This window comes from Leopardus geoffroyi, chromosome A2, assembly GCF_018350155.1.
Source record: "Leopardus geoffroyi isolate Oge1 chromosome A2, O.geoffroyi_Oge1_pat1.0, whole genome shotgun sequence".
Classification (NCBI taxonomy): Eukaryota; Metazoa; Chordata; class Mammalia; order Carnivora; family Felidae; genus Leopardus; species Leopardus geoffroyi.
The window spans coordinates 47452814-47473661 of NC_059331.1; the positions used below are offsets into that span (position 1 = coordinate 47452814).

The following is a 20848-nucleotide window of genomic DNA, read 5'->3' on the forward strand; positions in this document are numbered from 1 at the left end:
AAATATACATAGTAACCTGATTGTGGCAAAAGCAACAATAATTCTTGGGCCATAGGAAAGTTTCATTGGATAAGTTTTTTGAGGGTCTTTAGGTGGTTTTCTGTGTTTCAGAATTCTACCCTTCCATGTACACTTCATTTCCTCTTCTGATGAATATGAACCCTTAGGATCACCAAACCAGATGGTTAAACCCCTTTTTCCTAATTGTAAATGGAGTTCTCTTTGCAAAAGGTATTTGCCACTCTGCCTTTTACCCATGCTTCCCAAACTTAAGTATCTTTGTCACATTTTCACCTCATTGCTATAATAAAGTTAAATCTTTATCAAATATTCCACTTTTTAAAAACAAACATTTTCAAAAATACTTTGTATCATAATGCACATAGAATTCATTATCACTTGTCCATCCTGTATAAATTCACATAGGCTCACCAGTGCCTGAGTAAGCTTTGGGAAACTGGTTCATCTGCATAGTTTTAATTTTTTAGTCTGCAGTTTTAGCCTTTCCAAATTCATTCACCTCTCTTTGATGTGATCTTTTTTTTCCTGAATGTTTATAGCCCTTAAAGACAATCTTGATAGTTTAATGCATAATTAACTATGGTGTCGTATATTTTCTCCTTCATGAAATTTAGATTTATTTCTATAACTAGTTGTTGTAGGGTATGATCTGTATTTATTTTCCACATGTCTCTTAAGTGTTGAACCTGGGAACTTTCATTGTATCTGAATGCTGCCTATGCAGTAATAGAAAGCTGGCCATACTTAACAGAGGTGTTCCATAGATGTGGTTGCAACTAGGATATCTTGGATTGTCTTTCCCATTCTTATCCTCCCTCTAATTCTCATTGATCACAGCTTAGTCTAAGTTCTCTCTTCCATTTTAATTTCCCTAGTTTCTATGAAAGACTGCTTTAAATAAAATATCTTTATTCAAGCATTCATTCATTCATTCATCACCTGTCAATTGAATATGTAATATGTGCCTGGCTCTGTATTAGGGACGAGGTACAGCCGAACAAAACAGACATGGCCCCCAGTCTGATGGAATTTATGTTCTGCTGGGATGAATATTTATTAAACACTCAGGATAAGGTAATACTTTGCTAGCATATCTTTTTTGCATGAAAGTTCTCAGTAAGTTTTTATATTCCACAAAATAGTGTTTGTAAGAACTGTTTAACCAGAAGTTCAAAGTCTTCTAAAGCTTGATCTAGTTTCACTTTCCAGGCTTTTTTATTTTTATTTTTCTCAGTTTTGTCTCTTCTTTCTTGGGCATAATTGATTTTCAACTAAAAACCTCTGAAAACTGCCATTGCTTTGATGCCTTTCAGGCTTGGGCCTCATCTTCCCTTCACGTTATGTGATCACCCTGTCTCCACCAGTCTTTCCTGCTGGTCCTTGAAAGTCCATCTCAAATGCCATGGTCCTTATGAAACCTTTCTAGATCTTAACTCAAAGTGACTCCTTCCTCCTCTTCATCATATATGTCTTTATGTCTGCTTAATGGCGGCTGTAGAGTTACATGAAAACTGCCCCTGTTCATTGAGTAGATTGTGAAGGTCGTGGAGGTACCAATGTCACCTGTATCAGGTTGTAGGAGGGAAACAGATGGCCGCTTTGATTAGGAGAGTTGGATGAAGGTGTGTTTGAAGAGAAACCAATTACATAGGTTTGTGAAGAGTGTAAGGAAACTGCAAGAGACACTGAAGGAACATGGGGCTAAAGAGTGGAGCTGTAACCCTGAGGAATGAGCCAGGGGACTTCACTTCTTGCCTCTGGTCTGCTGCTGAGGTTCTCAACTGGTCAAGCCCATCCAGAAACTGGAGTGTATGGTTGTCCATGAACCCACTACCCATATGTCAACCACTCTGAGAGAGTAGGGTTGAGGAGAGAAAGTGTTTCTGGTGTAGAAAACAAAAGCAAATGGAAGACATCTGTGCTGTGCTCATCTTTTGAAAGTTTTCTGTGCCTCACTCAAGCCTGCTATATTTTCAGCACCAGTAAATAAATGTTTGAGGTTCTATATTTTTGCACCTTTTTATGTCTTTTGTTTCTGTGTAATTTATGCCATTATGGAAATTTGTCTTCTTTTTAAAATATTTTATTAACATTTCTCTCCCCAAACTGGATGATTCGGAGACTTAAGTGACATATCAGTGACCAACAAACTATTTCTTTTGATTTTAGGTGTATGAAATATGCATATGTACATATCTATACATATATATGCATATATACATATATACACACATCTATCTGTAGGTATCTATATATGCGTCCATCTTTCTATACACACACATATACACACACACCCACACTTAGCCCATGGAGAAGTGGTTGATAATAAACAGTGAGAGGAGGAAAATTAGCAGTCATGTATATCAAGAAAATCACTAATATATCTTGAATTTTAAGGACAAGGCTAGAAGATTTTTACATTTGTACTGAAATAAAATATATGACATACCCCATACTCAGTCTCTGAGCTGAGAACAGAATCCTTCATGCTTTAAGAGTGAGCAGAAGAGGAGCCTCAAAAACTATTCCTAGGGCTTTGATTTCAAATCCTAATTAGTTGTACTTGGAAAATTAGTTCTAAGTACAGATCTTGGCACTTGTAATTGTGAGCTGACATTGAACTCACTTTATTTTAGACTTTGAAAGCAGATTAAATTCATGTTAAATTAAGTTTTTCTTCTCTCTTGTTGCTTTTTGAACGTAAATCTTGAAATAATTCATCAACACTGCCTCTCTGGCTTCTGGGAAAAGGGTCCATTCTCACACCCCAGTGACCAACGGTTGGTTTTCTTGAGCCTCCCAGTTTTCCACTGATGAAAATTTAAGCGGCTTAAATCTTTCCTACAAATTACCAGGTCATTTAAAAATAAATTGGGCTCATTTTAATCTAATTCCTAATGCACAACTGCCTGGGGAGTTATTTTCAGCTCCGTTCGTTGCAGTTGGCAATTATCATGCTCCTTTTAAAGAAAAGAAAAGTAACAGGACTATATTTTATCAGAATTACCAGTGATCTTTCAGAGCAACTCATATTTAAGCTAAGTAATGGGAGAAATGAAAGACAGAATAGGGAATGACATAGGCTTGAGAAGGCCCAGCCGAAAACAGAAATGGTGAGGGCATGTAGTCCAGGTGCTAATATTTTACTTTTTTGGGCCATGAAGCTCCCAGCTCTGCAGATGACAACAATTAATGTAAATAATTGAAAAGACTTGATGATTTTCTATATCTGCCAATTCTGACTCCATGACTCTGAGACCGCCAGCAAAATTTTACTTTGAATATTCCTGATTTCCAGAGGATAGGACTTGTGTGCTTAGTTACTGAAATGAACAGTGTAATTCAGTCATTGATTAAACCAGAGGGAATTGCTTCGACTCACAAACCTCAGATCACAAAATCAGAATTGATTTCCTCCTCCTCCTAGTTCTTTATATTGTAAGAGTGTGGGTATTACAAAAATCATTTCCACACCTCAGATGGAAACGTCTGTATCCAATACCCTGTGCAGGGTGTGTGGGTTCACTGGTTTAGAAGCACCTGCAAGGTGTAAATCAAAGATTGTGGGAATTCAAAAGAAGAAAAGATGTTGTCTGGTTTGGGAAGGAGGAGGTTGAATATTATGAGTAGGCTTCATGGCAGAGGGGCTATTTGACAGGAAGGTGGATCACATTTAAGAAGGTAGGGATATGAGTGCAATGGACTTTTGGGACCAACAGTGGTGGAGGAGAGACTAAACATTAGGTTTAGAGTTTGCTGGGAAATGTTTCAGACAGGGGGCTGGTGAGCGATAAGTTTGGGCCAGATGGCAGAATGCTTAACCAAGGCATGTGGATTCTCTGCTCTGGGCAGCAAGGAACCATTGAAATAATTTGAAGAATAAAATACTGAATTATTAAAGACAACATTGGGAATGACTTTTATTCCTTCAAACCTTTGTGAACAGATACCATAATGTTGTGTTGCCACTTTGGCATTTTAATGGCAAATATAAATTTCCCTCACCCCCAATTTAGAACAGAAGGAGCTGTACTTCTAAAATAATATTGACATATGAGCTAACTTTCAACAAACATAAAAGACAATAATTAGCAAACGTGTTGATTCAAATTTAGGTTAAAAACAGATGTATTTAAAAGTGGATACCTTACCATTTGGATGGCAAATAGCTAATAAAATCTCCTATTTTGTTTAGGGACACCTAAATCTAATATTATTCTCCATATAACTTTGAGATGTTAATGATGACGATAATAATGATATTCTAATAATCTAAGTGCTTTACATGTAGAATTTTTTAAATCCTCACATCTCCATGAGGTAGCTGCCATTATTATCCCTATTCCATAGATGAAGGGAATGAGGTACAGAGAGCCTGAATAATGTGTTATAGGCCACACACCTCATGAGTGGCAGAGCTGGGATTTGACTTAGCATTTTGGCCCCAGAGTCCATAATCCTAACCACTTTTTTAGGCTGCCACTCCTAGCGCAGTAGGGACATAGTCCAGGCTATGGGAACAAAGAAACTGAGACCTAAGGAGTACAATGACTTAAACAAGGTCTTCTAGAAACGGGAAAATACAGGATTGCTAAATTTACTTGTGTTTTAAAACAATAGCTTGTGCCAACGAATGGCCCTCCTTGTGAATTGCAAAACTAGATTTTTTTTTTTTATCTGCAGTGACCATCATTTATTTGGAAATTTGGCTGAAGTTAGATTAAGTGGATGTTTGGCAGGATGCATGGACAGAGAGTTTGATGTATGCAAATCAGTGGCACACCCCAAGCAGGACAGCCTCCTTCAACCACGACAGTAACAAGAGAAGGATTTCCAAGTTCCTTTTCCAGGCCCGGACTAAGTATCCTCTGCAGTGGTCTTATCATACCCCAGATTAAATTTATAGCATGGCTTTTTAAAACACATTGCCATTCATCTGTGTTTCTGTCTCTTCCTTTCTCAACCTTTAGTTTCTCAACCTTTAGTACTGTTGACATTTTGAGCTCGATAGTTCTTTGCCACAGTGGGCTCTTTCTCTGTAATGTAGGATGTTTAGCTCCATCCCTGGCTTCTCCCACTACATGCCAATAGCATTACCCTAATCTTGATGATAACACTATAACCAGACATCACTGGTAACCTGGGGAGCAAATCATTCCCAGGTAAGACATACATTTTCTTCCTCTATGTTTAAGCATAGGCAGGGACTAGTTCCCCTCTGTCACTACTCTTAAGCCCTAGGGTATGCTCACTAGTAGGCTAGAACAGAAGTTGGTAACCTGGGATCCAGAATCTCTGGGTTTGCTAACTAGGGTCCATAATAACCTTGACATTATACACCACTGTTTTGTGTATGCAGCCTTTTCTCTGAAGTCCCTAGTTTTCAGAACATTCTCAAAGAGGTTTGTGACATACTAGATTATTGAGAATATTGCTCTTGAGGGAGTGCTGTGGATTACATATCATAGAATTTTACCTTGGGTAGACTTCTTTCCCTCCCCCCCCCTTTTCTTCCCACCCCCCCAACTTAGGCTAACACACAGAGGTCACAATACTAATATTGGGCAGACATAGATTCCTAAGGATCAATCTTATACCCAAGGTAGTCCAGGCCTACTTAAATGAGGAAAGTGTTGCTAAAGGAACCATTTGTGGTAGGGCATGTTCTCTAGGCTAGTAGTAGGGAAATATGGGCACTGGCCCTCTGATGGTGTGGTCAGGTGAATTAGCCCTTATGCCTCATGGGGTGAGGATTAGATCCCTCATCTTGGATGCTATCCTCCTAGTAGTCCCTGGATTACCATAGGGAATAGCATTGGTTCCAAGGGGGAATTCTGAGCAGGGTGAAGAAGCAGCCACTACAAATATTCTGTGTTTCCTGTCACTTGTCTCATTTCTAGTCCAAACTCCAAAGTTTTTAGACTAGGGGTGGTACACTTTTACATAAAGAGGAGGCTGAGGAGGTAGTATGTGTAAAAAACGAAACAAGATAAAATTCCAGAAATTGAAAAAGACAGGAGGTTAGAAGTCTATAGATGACCATTCATCCTCAGGAAAGTCTTTTTCTTCAGAAATTAAAGATGTATGGGATCTCATACATCAGTTTCATTTTGCATTTGGGGGAGTTAGAATGGGGTAAGGAAATTTGGCTGAATCTTCTTTTTCTTTTGGTTTTGATTACTACTTCTAGCAATCTAAGGCTGTGATACTAAAATTTTTAAATTTTTATTATTTATTTATGTTTTTATTTATGTATTTATTTTTAATTTACATCCAAGTTAGCATATAATTCAATAATGATTTCAGGAGTAGATTCTAGTGATTCATCCCCTATGTATAACACCCAGTGCTCAAATCATCAAGTGTCTTCCTTAATGCCCCTTGCCCATTTAGCTCATCCTCCCACCTACAACCCCCTTCCTTGTTAGATTATTTTTGCTTCCTTTCTCTTAGGTTCATCTGTTTTGTATCTTAATTTGACATGTGAGTGAAATCATTAAGATAGTTGTCCTTGACTAATTTCATTTAGCATAATACCCTCTAGTTCCATCCACGTAGTTGCAAATGGCAAGATTTCATCTTTTTTGATTGACAAGTAATAGTCGATTGTGTATGTGTGTGCATGTGTGTGTATACACAGCACATCTTCTTTATCCATTCATCTGTCAATGGACATTTGGACTCTTTCCATAATTTGACTATTATCTATAGTGCTGCTATAGACATTGGGGTGCATGAGCCCCTTTGAAACAGAACACCTGTATAAAAAATAATCTCCCTTTGTACTCAACCATTTGGGATTTGGCTTTCTTTCATTTATCACTAAAGCATTTCTCATAGATTCATCTACTAACCTGCCAGTCTGGCTGATGCTATAATGTTGTTGGAATTGTTTTAAGTCCAACTGGTCCTTCTTTTTCTCAAAAAGGAATACATGGCCTTGGGCCTTGAGATAGACCTGGGTTCAACTCCTTATTTTTCTACACATTAGTTATATTACTTGAGGAAAGATACTTAGCTCTCATTTTCTTCATCTGTAAAATAAAAGAAATAAATCTTACAGAGTTGTGAAGAGCATTAAATAAAATGATATTAAAATTGTTTAATAAAAGGTTTGTTCCTGGGGCACCTGGGTAGCTCAGTAGGTTGAGCTTTTGACTTCATCTCAGGTCATGATCTCATGGTTTGAGGGTTCAAATCCTGTGTTGGGTTCTGTGCTGATAGCTCAGAGCCTGGAGTGCACTTCAGATTCTGTGTCTCCCTCTCTCTCTGCCCCTCCTCTGCTTGTGCTCTCTCTCTGCCCCTCCTCTGCTTGTGCTCTCTCTCTCTGTCTCTCTCTCTTAAAAATAAACATTAAAAAAATTTAAAAATTAAATGTGGCGCCTAGGTGGCTGAGTTGGTTGAGGCTCCAACTTCGGCTCAGGTCATGATCTCACAGTTTGGGAGTTCGAGCCCCGCATCGGGCTCTGTGCTGACAGCTTAGACCTGGAGCCTGCTTCAGATTTTGTGTCTCTCTGTCCCTGCCCCTCCTCCATTCATGCTCCATCTGTAAAAAAATGAATACACATTAAAAAAATTTTTTTAATTAAAAAAAAAGTTTGTTCCTTGCCCCATTCATTTGACACCGAGCCTCTCATTTTTTCTTTAATACCCAAGACTTATCTCCACACAGTAAAATAGAAATAAACAGGTACAGTTAAAGGTTTGCATTTAAGTGATACCATATATTCACGTAGTCTTATGTGAGCCTCTGAACAAATTTGTGAGACCAGAGTAGATAGCCTCATTTTATAGATGGGGAGATACAGACAAATGTCTTTGATCCACAGCTAGGAAGTGATAGAGCTGGGATTCAGATTCGGGTGCTCTGAGAATTCTTTTTTTATTTTTAACTGCTCCATTAGCTCTCCCAAGTCAAGTAGGAAGAGCAGACCTATGTGGTGAAAAATGACTGAAACAGGCTTCTATCATCCAGAAAGCGTGAATGAAAAAAGTCAACCTGAGTGAGAGAAGTGAGACTGCAAGTTTGAAAAGTCAGAATTACCCGGTGGTGTCTCTGATGTGTTTGAAACCCTCTGGGAAAAGAGCACAAAGGAAAAGATTATTCCATATTAAAATTCTTCTGTTACTAAGTGGGGAGAAAGGACAAGAGAATTTCCTGTAATTTTTTGTCACTTCAGAAGGATTTCTTTTTAATTCCATTTGGTTGAATAGCTGGGTTAAAACCCCAGTAAAGGTACAGGCTCAGCAGCTTCTGGATGATAGTATCTTGGGGTCTTTGAGAAGTCACCAGCCCTTGATGTTCATGTTTCTTTCTCCTTGGCGTCTGCTCTACAGATAAGCTACCCTATAGGCTTCAGGGAAAATACCTAATGGGGAATCTGTATGGATTGTAAAAATCCCATCTTTTCTACAGGACTTTGTAACTGTAAAAACTTTTAGGGCACTTTTCCAGCTCTATTTTGTTGTGGGGGAAAATGGCATGCATGCAGAATTGCCTGCTCTATCAGAGGCAGACATATTGGAATGGTAGGTAGATAGTTTCCCAGGCAACATTACTGACCTGACAGTGTAGTCCTGTGCTTGTTTTTACAGTCACACAAAGCACTGTTGGGAGACCTAGAGATGCAGGATATTTAAGCCCAGAGTAAAATTGAAAGCATTATTGTCTTTACTTCAAAATAGAGTTTGAGAAATCCAACAATGCACAGCACTCTATTCATTAATATTTCCAACATCTTCTCATCTATTTCCTATTCTATTTAAGAAAACCATGGTCTCACAGTGAAGTGTGAATTCATAAATGGCAAGGATTTCTGTGACATACTTTCCAATGTTTTTTAAATCTATGGGATTTATTCACAAACATTGAGCTTTTTATTTTTCCTAGCAAAATCAGTACAACGCAAGGGTGGGGAAGTAAAGCATCAGTGTTTGCTGCAGTAGAATAGCACCTCAATTTAATATTCAAGTGAGTCCAAGCTAAGTTCCATCTTTCTGGATTGGTCATATCAAGGTTTTAAAAGTTTGAAAACACAGTGAGATACTACCTATCTTTTTTCTTCCAAATCTGATGACTCTGTTTGACATTTGGGCTGCCATTTTGATAAACTCTTCATTATAAATCTTATAACCCTTCATTATAAATAGCCACGATGTGGTTATTGTTAATTCTGGACTGAATCTATATTTGGGAATGCTTTACAAATTTGCACGCAACTTTCTTGATCATGTAATTACGAGGTCTTGGTAGCGTATTTCTTTTCATGTGATTTACATTATTATTACCTTTGTATACAGAGGCTAATGGTGGTTTCTAAGGCCACATGCAGAACTATTTTATTTGACTTCTAGAAGCTATCACATTTGAGAAAAATAACCTGTATCCATAAAGGTTACCTTTTGGGAAGGGGAAATTGAAAGTCTTATGTTTTATGGGAAGGTCGTATTAAATAATTTTGGGGGAGACCATGGACCACATGCCTTAGACCTTGAGGATCTAATGGCAGTTCTTTCCCTGTTGATTCCTTGGTGACTGGCAAACATAAAGCTAGAGAAAACTGCAGTTACTGCAGGTGGTGTTCCTCTGCTGGTTGTGTCTCTGATGCCCAGATGTGATGGGGATACTAGTCTTGAGTTCTGTTTGTAGAATGTCTGTACCAGATTTTATTTAGTTGAACTGATTAATTAAAATACCAAGCAGGAGGCAGTCTCAGCAGCTTCCAGATCACAGTCTATTGATATCTCTTAGAAATCATTAATACGTGCTGTTCATATTCCTTTTGTCCCTTTCTACCACTCTACAGATGCAAATGATAAAATTCTGGGGAAATGCCTGGCAGAGTAGATTGTAAAGATTCATCTTTTCTTTCTTTTTTTAAGTTTGTTTGTTTGTTTGTTTATTTAGAGAGAGAGATATCCAGCAGGGGAGGGGCAGGAGGTGAGAGGGACGGACAGAGGATCCAGAGGATCCAAATCAGGCTCTGTGCTGAAAGCAGAGAGCCCAGTGGGGAGTTTGAACTCATGAAACATGAGATCATGACCTGGGCTGAGGTTGATGCCTAACTGACTGAGTGACCCAGGTGCCCCAAGACGCATCTTTTCTAAAGAACTCTGCAAGTATAAAATTGTTGAGTGAACATTTGTCTTGGTAATGATAGAGTCCATAGAACTGATCCATAAATAATGGTGAAGGAATTGATGAATATCTAATTGTGCAGGGCATGTTTTTTCACATTATAAAATAATATAAAAGGCAACACTTATTTTCAGTGTGTTGGTCATCAGGTGGTTGTGGTGGGGACATTCCAAGAACCAGGAGCCAGTGCTAGCTGTTGGTTTGATGGTCATAAGTTTTATGAAGCAAAGATCACATGAAGGGAAATACTGGGAAATAGGGGTGGTGAGTTAGGTTGGGGCCTTGAATGAAGGCCTTGAATGAAGGCCTTGAATGAAGGATAAGTTAGGTATTCAGAAGGCCTTGAATGAAGGATAAGTTAGGTATTCAGAAGGCCTTGAATGAAGGATAAGTTAGGTATTCATTTCTATAGGTAATGAGGAGCTTTGGTGGCATTTACAATTTATAGGTGTTATTTTGGGAAGATTATTGAGGTCAGGAGACTATGTTCTTTGGTGCTTACCTTGCGTAGAATCTTGCACATAGTAGAAATGTGAATATTAGGTGAATATGTGAATAAATGAAACTATTTTAGATGAGATAGGGGATTGGGCAGTTCTTGAAACATTCCATGGAGGAGATGGAGGTTTGGGTTGGTGTGGAGGCAACTGGAATGGAATTGTCTAGAACATATAGAAGAAGCAGGGATTGATATTTGACGTGGAAATAAAGGAGAGAGAAGAACAAAGAAATAAATGAAGGAATGAAGGAGTATAAGGTTGAGAACCAGATTATGATATTGTATTATCCCATTTTACAGAAATGGGGGCTTAGAAAGAAGAGCATATTTGGGCTTAGACATGTGGCATTTTAGTCTATGACTCTGTTGACAGGCTGGCATAGATACACAGCACTGGTGGTCAGGTGAAGACCTTGCCTGAATGTGAGGTTCTCTGAAGAATGATGCTGGTTGAAATCAGGAGGTTGTAGTCTATACAGTTGACATAAACTTACAGTTCTGTGGTAACATTCAGTCCTAGTAGAAACAAGCTAATGGTGTAAGACCAATAATATCAGTGTATGTTGAAGAGATGTATACACATCATAGAACAGAGAGAAGAGGGAAGAGTGCCCATTCCTGGCTTTGGACTGCATAGGCATTATCTTTTCAGGGCAAAGTAGGGTAGCAGAAAGTTGGAATCCTATATCTTTGCGTTCAAATCCCAAAATTACCATCTCCTGTGCTGAGAGGCCACAGATAGCCTACTGATGAAGGGCATGGACTTGAGAACTGGAACAACCGGGTGCAAATCCTAGCTTTATCACTTACTAGCTGTAGAACCTACTATACGGGGTAGTTTCAAGGATTATTTAAGTCACTGTAGGACGCTGGGAAATCTGGCGGGCCGGAGGTGGCGGGAAGCAGCCGCTGGGCGGAAGCACCGGCAGCGGGAGGCGGCAGGATGGTGAAACTGACGGCGGAGCTGATGGAGCAGGGGGCGCAGTATACCAACGCTGTGCGGCACCGCGAGCTGGACCTCCGGGGGTATAAGATTCCTGTCATTGAAAATCTAGGTGCCACCTTAGACCAGTTTGATGCTATTGATTTTTCTACAATGAAATCAGGAAACTGGATGGTTTTCCTTTGTTGAGAAGACTGAAAACATTATTAGTGAACAACAATAGAATCTGCCATATAGGTGAGGGACTTGATCAGGCTCTACCCTGCCTGACAGAGCTCATTCTCACCAACAACAGTCTCCTGGAACTGGGTGATCTGGACCCCTTGGCATTTCTCAAATCACTGACTTACCTAAGTATCCTAAGAAATCCTGTAACAAATAAGAAGCATTACAGACTGTATGTAATTTGTAAAGTTCGGCAAGTCAGAGTACTGGGTTTCCAGAAGGTGAAACTGAAAGAGCGTCAGGAAGCAGAGAAAATGTTCAAGGGCAAACGGGGTGCACAACTTGCAAAGGATATTGCCAAGAGAAGCAAAACTTTCAACCCAGGTGCCGGTTTGCCGACTGACAAAAAGAAAGGTGGGCCGTCTCCAGGGGATGTAGAAGCCATCAAGAATGCTATAGCAAATGCGTCAACTCTGGCTGAAGTAGAGCGGCTGAAGGGCTTGCTGCAGTCTGGTCAGATACCTGGCAGGGAACGCAGATCAGGCCCCACTGATGACGGTGAAGAGGAGATGGAAGAAGACACGATCACAAATGGGTCCTCAGCAAGATGGCCTGAGTATCTACAGGACGTGTAACATCCCCCTGGGACAAGTTCTGCTTTTTGAACTTGGAATAATAGCCTTGTTTGTGTCAGCAAAGTAGAGTTCATAAGCATTGTTGAAATGCTTAAGACTGCTGCTGGTAATTTTGTAACATCATACATTTTGAAATCTAAATGCCAGTTTTCTACAAATAGTAAAAATACAAAGACATTCGCTGTGGAAAAAAAAATAAGTTACTGTAAGTAAAGTATTAGGGCTTTTAAGTACTAGGTAGTAATAATAACCATCTTTATTTAGGGGAATCAATAGTTTGAATGATGTTTAACTTTGAGAGGACTCGGTATCCTGATCTGTACAAATGGAATTGATAAACCAAAAAGAAATCTGCTTACCTTTTTCCCAAGAGTGATGGATGTTTCATTGTAAGGGGGCTCGGTCTTTTGCTTTGTACATTTACCTGGGGTTTTTCATGGCTTATTATACTTTACCCCTTGATAATCCATTTCTTTTCCCCAGACTCACTCCTGATAAGACAGTATCCAGATAAAATAGATGTTTTGACACCTCTAATATGAACGTCTGTAATGTGAACCCTCTGTCTCCAGTGTTAGGTTTGTTCTGTTGCACCTAAGACACACACATACACACACAAGCAAGCGTTAAAAAGACAATCAGCTCATGCAACTCAGAAGTCTGTGGGTCATTTTATCTCCTGATATGGCTGGATTTCGAAGCTCAAATGCTGTCATTGGGGCTCTATCACTTTCTTCATTTCTTGCCTCTTTCTGCTATTTTGGGGCTTCTAGATGAGATATATATCTTAGAATATCTGTTTATCAGCTCAAGGAAGGAATTCAAACTATCTCTATTTTGGTGACAAGCCTCACTCCTTAATCAGCCATTTTATTCAGATTAAAGGTGTGCTGTGATGGGCCTGACCTGGGTCACATGCCGTTTGGGTGGACAGATCCCAAGTCTGTAGGTAGCAGTCAAATAAAGTCTTCCGGGAAGTCTGGAAGGATACCTATTATGATCCATTATGCCTACTTAGATATCTACAAGTGTAGGCTGGGAATGTTTCCCTCTCTGTGGTTGAATACAGAAACCACAGCAACATTGGTTTGTTTTTTTTTTTTTAATTTTTTCTGGCTTGGTTTCTTGTCAGTTAAAACAAAACTGATGCAATATCTTCTAAAATCCAGTGTACCTAGAATAGTAAAAGGAATCCCAGGTTGTGGTTGAGTTAGGCACTGGGGCTTGGATGTCCAGAAACATTTGAGAACTGAGGCTGGTTAAAGTACTCAGAGGCAGGCTGTAGATTGCTTTCCCTAACTTTTCCAGGCACCATGAAGATCAGTAAATTGATGTTTCTGGCTAGTTTAATATCCTCATGTCTATGGGTTACATGCTTCCCAACATGTTTAATTTTAATTAATTTTAATTTTTCATGCATAATTCCAAAACAGCAATAGTTCCTGTTTTAATTCTAAGGAATTAAAGCTGTTCCTTCCACTCCCCTCCTTTTCCTCCTGTTTCTTCCTCTTCTTTCTCTCTTCCTCTTCCTCCGCTTCCTGCTCTTTCTTCTTCAAGTATATTAGGTTAGCAGTGTTAATGTTAGTAATACTGCATTGCCTTGAGCACATGGTTCCGTCACCCTAAATTCTCCCCAGTCTCATTCTTTGTTCTGGATTTCAGATCCTCTGTGACTAATGTATTATTCACTATATTATTCTCACAGTGCAAGATGTATTATTTACAAGGTTGTAGGATTTCTGAAATTCCACAAGATTTCTTGTAAATTTGTAAAAAGCATGCTGGGCTAGACTAGTTTTCTGCCATACCACTTGCATCAGCATCTGATAGATGGACTCCTTTATTTGCTGGATGATGCTTTGTTTCCAATCCTTGCATATTCCAACAAGAGATATTTTGATGCTTTGTATACTAATATGACCTATCAATTCTGTCCCTCTGTAATTTCCAGAATTTATGGAATCAATGGCATTCAGCTATAAGCATCATAAACTAAATCAAACTGTACCTGGGAATTGTTGGCTTGAACTGTCTCCAGAAAAGCACACAAGATTTTATTTACCACTGGAGGGCAGTAGGGTGATGTATCCCAGACCTAAGAGTTTGTGAGCACTCCTGTTTCTCTTACCTTGTGAAAAATGCTGGTTTTACAAGTTTTTAAAAAGGCTTATACCCTTTGTCATTGGGCTATGTTGGGGCTCAGACAGGCTAAGATGCTGCCTTTTCTAATTCCACTAATACTTTTGGTTTCCATAGCTAGTGGTGTGCTGGTAAATGTTTAACAACCAGCTGTCTGGGGGAAATGCCCTGATGTGCAGCATTTGCCAATTTCTGTGGTATAAATATTTCCATTGTAGCTGATTTGAAGCTACTGATTTGATATCACTGAACGCAGAGTCAGCAAGGCATGTTTACAAATCAGCACATAGAAGCATCTCCAGCACACCCCTGTTAGTTATGGTCACTTATCACTTATAGTCCATGCTGTTAGTTTTGTTTCCAGATGTACATGTCTTAACTGTTTTTCTAACAATCTAAAAGTCAGAGAATGCATGCCTAATTATTTTTGTCTCCCCACACTGCACCCAGCACAGTGTCTTAGACATTTTAACTTTGTCAGTAAAAACTTTCTGCTATAGAATAACATACATACAAAGCAATGAACAGATTTGCTGAGAATTAACAGTTGAGTTATAATGAAATCTTAGAATTACATACAATATAGCCAGCCCCTAGATCAAGGGACAATATGTCACCAGCATCCAGAAGCCTCCATGTACCTTCTCTAGCCATTAACTTTGTTCTGTCCTGAGTTCTACCTCCATACATTGGTTTCACCTATTTTTTTGAAATTTCATAATGGAACCGGATAGTATTCACTCTTTTCATATCTGCTTCTTTCACTCTGTATCATGTTGTGTGATTTATTCATTTGGTTGTAGTTAGTTTTACTTCATTTTTTACCACTATGTATAGTATTCTATCGCATAAATATAGTATCATTTATTATGCATTATGTTGTTTTTTGGTTTTGTTTTTTAATTTAGGTATAATTGACAAAACATTATTTGAGTTTCAGGTGTGCAGCGTAATGATTCAATATTTGTGTATACAGTAAATTGACTACCATAATAAATCCAGTTAACATCCGTCACCATGATTACAGTTGTTTTGTGATGAGAATTTTCAAGATCCACTCTCTTGGTTGCTTTAAAATATGTAATACAGTATTCTTAACTGTAGTCACCATGCTGTATATTACATCCCCATGATTTATATACTTTATAAATGAAAGTTTATTACTTTTGATACCCTTGCCCCATTTACCCACCTCCCAATCTCCTAACTCAAGCAATCACCTCTCTGTTCTATAGTCAGAAGGTTGGAGGTTTTTGTTGTTGTTGTTGTGGGTGTTTGTGTGTTTAGATTCCACATATAAGTAAAATCATAAGATATTTATCTTTTTCTGTCTGACTCATTCCACTTAGCAAAATGTCCTCAAGTTCTTTCTAGTTGTCACAAATGACAAGATTTCACTTTTTTATGGCTGCGTAATATTCTTGTGTTTGAATATATCTCACATTTTCTTTTATTGCTCATTGATTGATGGACAGGTAGGTTGTTTCCATGACTTGGCTATTATAAATAATGCTGTAGTGAACATGGGGTTGCATATACCTTTTCAAGTAGGTGTTTTTGTTTTCTTCCAATAAATATCTAGAAGTACAATTTCTGGGTCATTTAATAGTTCAGTTTTTAATATTTTGAGGAACCTCCATACTCTTTTCCATAGTGGCTTTGCTGACTTACATTCTTACCAAAGGGCACAAAGTTTCCCTTTTCCTTATATCCTTGTCAACCTGATGTCTTGCCTTTTTGATAATAGCCATTCCAACAGGTATGAGATAACGTCTCACTATGGTATTGATTTGCATTTCTCTGATGATTAGTGATGTTGATCATCTTTCATTTGTCTATTGGCCATCTGTTGTCTTCTTTGGAAAAATGTCTGCTCAGAGTCTCTGCTTATTTGTAAATAGAAATATTTCTTTCTTTGCTGTTGAATTGTGAGTGCTTTATATATTTTGGATATTAATCCTTATCAGATAAAATATGTGCAAAAATTTTCTCCCATTCAGTAAGTTGCCTTATTTTTTTGATGATTTCCTTTGCTGTGCAGAAATTTTTACTTTGTGGCAGTCCCACTTGTTTTTTTTTTTTTGTTTTGTTTTTTGTTTTTTTTTTTGCTTGTGTTGCCCTTGCTTTTGGTGCCAATTCAAATCATCCACAACAATATCAAAGAGCTTACCAGCTTTATTTTCTTCTAGGAGTTTTATGGTTTCAGGTCTTACATTAAAATCGTTAACCCATTTTTGGGCGCCTGGATGGCTTAGTCGGTTGAGCATCTGACTTTTGCTCAGGTCATGATCTTGCAATTTGTGAGTTTGCGCCCTGCATCTGGCTCTGTGCTGACACCTTGGAACCTAGAGCCTGCTTCGGATTTTGTGTCTCCCTCTCACTCTCTGCCCCTCCCCAGCTCACACTCTGTCTCTCTCTCAAAAATAAATAAACATTTAAAAATTAAAAATAAATAAAATCTTTGATCCATTTTGAGGTGTGCGTGTGTGTGTGTGTATTGCTAATTCTTGTTTTGAGATAGTAGTGTACTTTTATTCTGTTGCATGGGGTTGTCCAATTTATCCAACAGTATTTACTGAAGAGACTTGATTTTTTACTCATTGTATATTCTTGGCTCCTTTAAATTAATTGACCATATATGGATAGGTTTATTTCTGGGCTTTCTATTCTATCCCATTGATCTATTTATCTTTATTTATTTATTTGTCATATTATTTTTATTACTATAGTTTGATAGAGTTTGAAATTAGAGAACATAATGCTTTTAGTTTTGTTTTTTCTCAAGATTGCTTTGGCTATTGGGGAGCATTTTTGGTTCCATACAAATTTTAAAATTTGTTCTATTTATGTGGAAAATGATACTCAACTTTTGATAGGGATTACAGTGAATCTGTAGATTTCTTTGGAATATGAACATTTTAACAATATCAGTTCTTTGAGTCCATTAGCACAGAATAATTCCACGTTTATTTATGTCTTTTAAATTTCTTTCGTTAATATCTTTTAGTCTTTACCTCCTTAATTAAATTGTATCTTTTACTTTCTTACTTAAATTTATTCCTAGGCATTTTTTTTTTTTGGATACAATTGTGAATTGGATTTTTTTAATGGCCTTTCTTATAGTTTGCTTTTGGTATACAAAGATACAACATATTTTAATATATTAATGTTGTATCCTGTAACTTTCCTAAATTTATTAGTTCTAACAGTTTTTTAGAGGAGTCTTCAGGGTTTTCTGTATGTACAAAATATCATCTTCAAATAATGAGAATTTTACCTCTTCCTTTTTAATTTGGATGCCTTTTATTTCTTTTTAATGTCTAATTTCTCTGGCTCAGACTTCCACTACTATGTTGAGTGAAAATATCAAGGGAAGGTATTTGTCTTGTTTATAAAAGGAAAAGCTTTTGGCTTTGCACCATTGAGTATGATGTTAGCTGTGAGTTTGTCATCTATGGCTTTTATTATGTGGAAGTACATTTCTTATATATCCACTTTGTCAAGAGTTTTTTTCATAAATGGATGTTGAATATTGTCAAGATTTTTTTCTGCATCTATTGAAATGATCATAATTTTTATCTTTGATTTTGTTTATATGGTATGCTCCATTAATTAATTTGCAGGTGTTGAACCATCCTCGTATACCTACAATAAATCCCACTTGATCATGGTGTATGATTCTTTCAATGTATTATTAAATTGTATTTGCTAATATTTTTTGAGGATTTTTGCTTTTGTGTTCATCAGAAATAATGCCATGTAGTTTTCTTAATTTGTGGGATGGGTTAGGGAGCAGGAAGGAAAGGGTTGGGAGGGAAGAGGTATGAAGACAACTTCCTGGGGGAGATTGTACCTGATTTGAGACCTAGAAAATGAGTGAGACAGGGAGGGAGCATTTTTCAGGCTGAGAGAATAGTATGTGCAGTGAACTGAAGGAGGTAGAGATGGCTTGAAGAATTAGGGAATGGGAGATAATTTTCACAGTATGGCTGAAGGCTAATGTGGACAGATTAGAAGAGGGTGATTAAAGATGATACTGAAATGGAAGTTAGAGTCAGATCATAGAGAGCTTTTGTACCCTCTCCTAAAAATCATGACAAGCTATTGACAATTGTAACCAAAATTGGCTATGCGTTCTCCAATTTTTGGTGAATGGAGCAAGTGGGGGCATCTGGCATAATCAAGGTAGGGCATAAAATCTTGACCTTAGGAATGAAGTTTCAGACCATGTCTGAGAACTAGGATCAGTGATCAGAATTTTATTGTCATTGTGTGCTGGTAAACTAGCTCTCTTGTGGGCAAAGGGGGAGAGGTATAAACTCTAATTTTAGTGTTGGCCAATTTCCATCATGTAAATATTCCTAACCAGTGGGCACAATTATTGAAACTTTAATGGTCGGCTCTTGTAAGCCATATGAGCCTACCTTAGCAACACTAGCTTTGCCACCAAGTTTACTCCAGGATGGAGCTCCTGAAGATTGCATTAGAGATTCTTAACCAGTAGTTCTCAAACTTTACCATCTGTTGCTATAACCAAGGGCACTTGTTAAATCATAGATTGCTGGGACCCATTCCCAAGTTTGATTCTTTACATCTGGGGCAGGGCCTGAGAATTTGTATTTCTAACAAGTTCTCAGGTGATGGACCTGGGTACCATGCTTTGAGAACCCTTGCCTTCAAATCGGCTCCTTTGTTCATACCCCTAGGTGAGATTATTACCAGATATTTTGGACCCCTCCAAATAGAAAAATTGCTCCCTTTTTGTAGAAAAGAAGGAAATGAGACAGAGACTCATGTCAGTCATGAGAGAGAAGATGTTAATAGCAGCATCAGGATATAGAAGGAATCAAAATTTAAACTAAGAATACTTAGATTGAGTATTGCCTTTGCTGGATAAACATAGGTGTGTTTTTCAATCTGACCTGTAGGTGATTGTCCTGTCTACAAAATAGGGTCTCTGATATCAGTTATTGATATAGGATTGTTGTAATGATCATGTGAAGCAAATTGTCACCAGTTGTCTATTATAGTAAACTATCATTTATAACCACAAATGACTATACAAAGGTTAGCTACTGTTTCAGAAATGATTAAGGTTGAAGCTGAAGCTCAGAGAAGAAAACAATGACATAGCTAGAAGCAATACCTGCTCATCTTCAACTTAGTGGCCTTTCTCTTATATGAGTGGTTTCCAAATATCTCTTATAGCCAAGGGACCCTTTCTTCGAATGAAACCCTGGGAGGAAGAACAATATAGGAGATGATGAAAGAGAAGGTAGTCTTATTAAAGTAGGAAAAGGAAACAAGCATTCCAGCCTGGCAGCAGTGCCCCCGAAATCTTGAGATATCAGAGTCCAGTGTGAAAATCTGAGCACTCACCTATTGTTTTCTGAATGAGGTGACAGTAAGCAGGTTCACTGGGCAAGAGCCGTGATAGCTTTAGGTAAGTTCAGCACCAGTGGGTCTCATGTAACATCACCTGATGGAGCTTTGAAAAAATCCCATTGGTTAGGCTCCACCCCACACCAACTGTATCACAATACCTGGAGTATGAACAGTTGTCTATACCTTTATGTTTCCCAGGTGATTGTAGTGTGCAGCTCAGGTTGGTAACCAGACATATACCAGTGGTTTTCAAAGTGTGATCCACAGACCATCAGCATCAGCATCACTGGTGATTGTTAGAAATGCAAATTTTCAGACTCTCTGTATCAGAAAACTCTGGAACCTCTGAAACCAGAGGTCCCTTCTGTTACCTGACAACCTGGAGCTGCAGATAGCTCATTCTTTGTGTTCTCAGTATTGTCTAGTGTAACACCTGGTTGGTTTTTTTTTTTTTTTTTATACACAGGGAAAATAAAATGTTACATTTATTTGGCATGTATTGATTATTTTTGTTGAGTTTGTTTCTCATTTTATTTTTTATTTTATTTTTATTTTTTAATGTTTTTATTTATTTTTGAGACAGAGACAGAGCATGAGCAGGCGAGGGGCAGAGAGAGAGGGAGACACAGAATCCGAAGCAGGCTCCAGGCTCCGAGCTGTCAGCACAGAGCCTGACACGGGGCTCGAACTCACGGACTGTGAGATCATGACCTGAGCTGAAGTCAGACGCTTCACTGACTGAACCACCCAGGTGTCCCATTGTTTCTCGTTTTAACTGGAATTGCCATGAGGGGATTAGAAAATGAGTGAGATTTTGTCTGTTAGGAAAAAAAGAATAGGTCTTGGTTTGGGAGAAACAAAGGAACCATGGGGGAAGATGTAGAATACTGAAATCAGGGGAAAAAATGAGAAAGACTTCCAAG

At 38.2% G+C, this 20848-nt stretch overlaps 1 protein-coding gene across 1 annotated transcript; it reads left to right on the forward strand.

Annotated features, from left to right (window-relative positions):
- Positions 1-11588: 11588 nt before the first annotated feature.
- LOC123605922 (U2 small nuclear ribonucleoprotein A'-like) lies at positions 11589-12578 on the forward strand. The gene is given in 2 exon segments (XM_045493618.1): positions 11589-11749; positions 11752-12578. Coding segments are annotated over 2 exon segments (798 nt in total). The 5' UTR covers positions 11589-11601; the 3' UTR covers positions 12402-12578.
- Positions 12579-20848: the final 8270 nt, after the last annotated feature.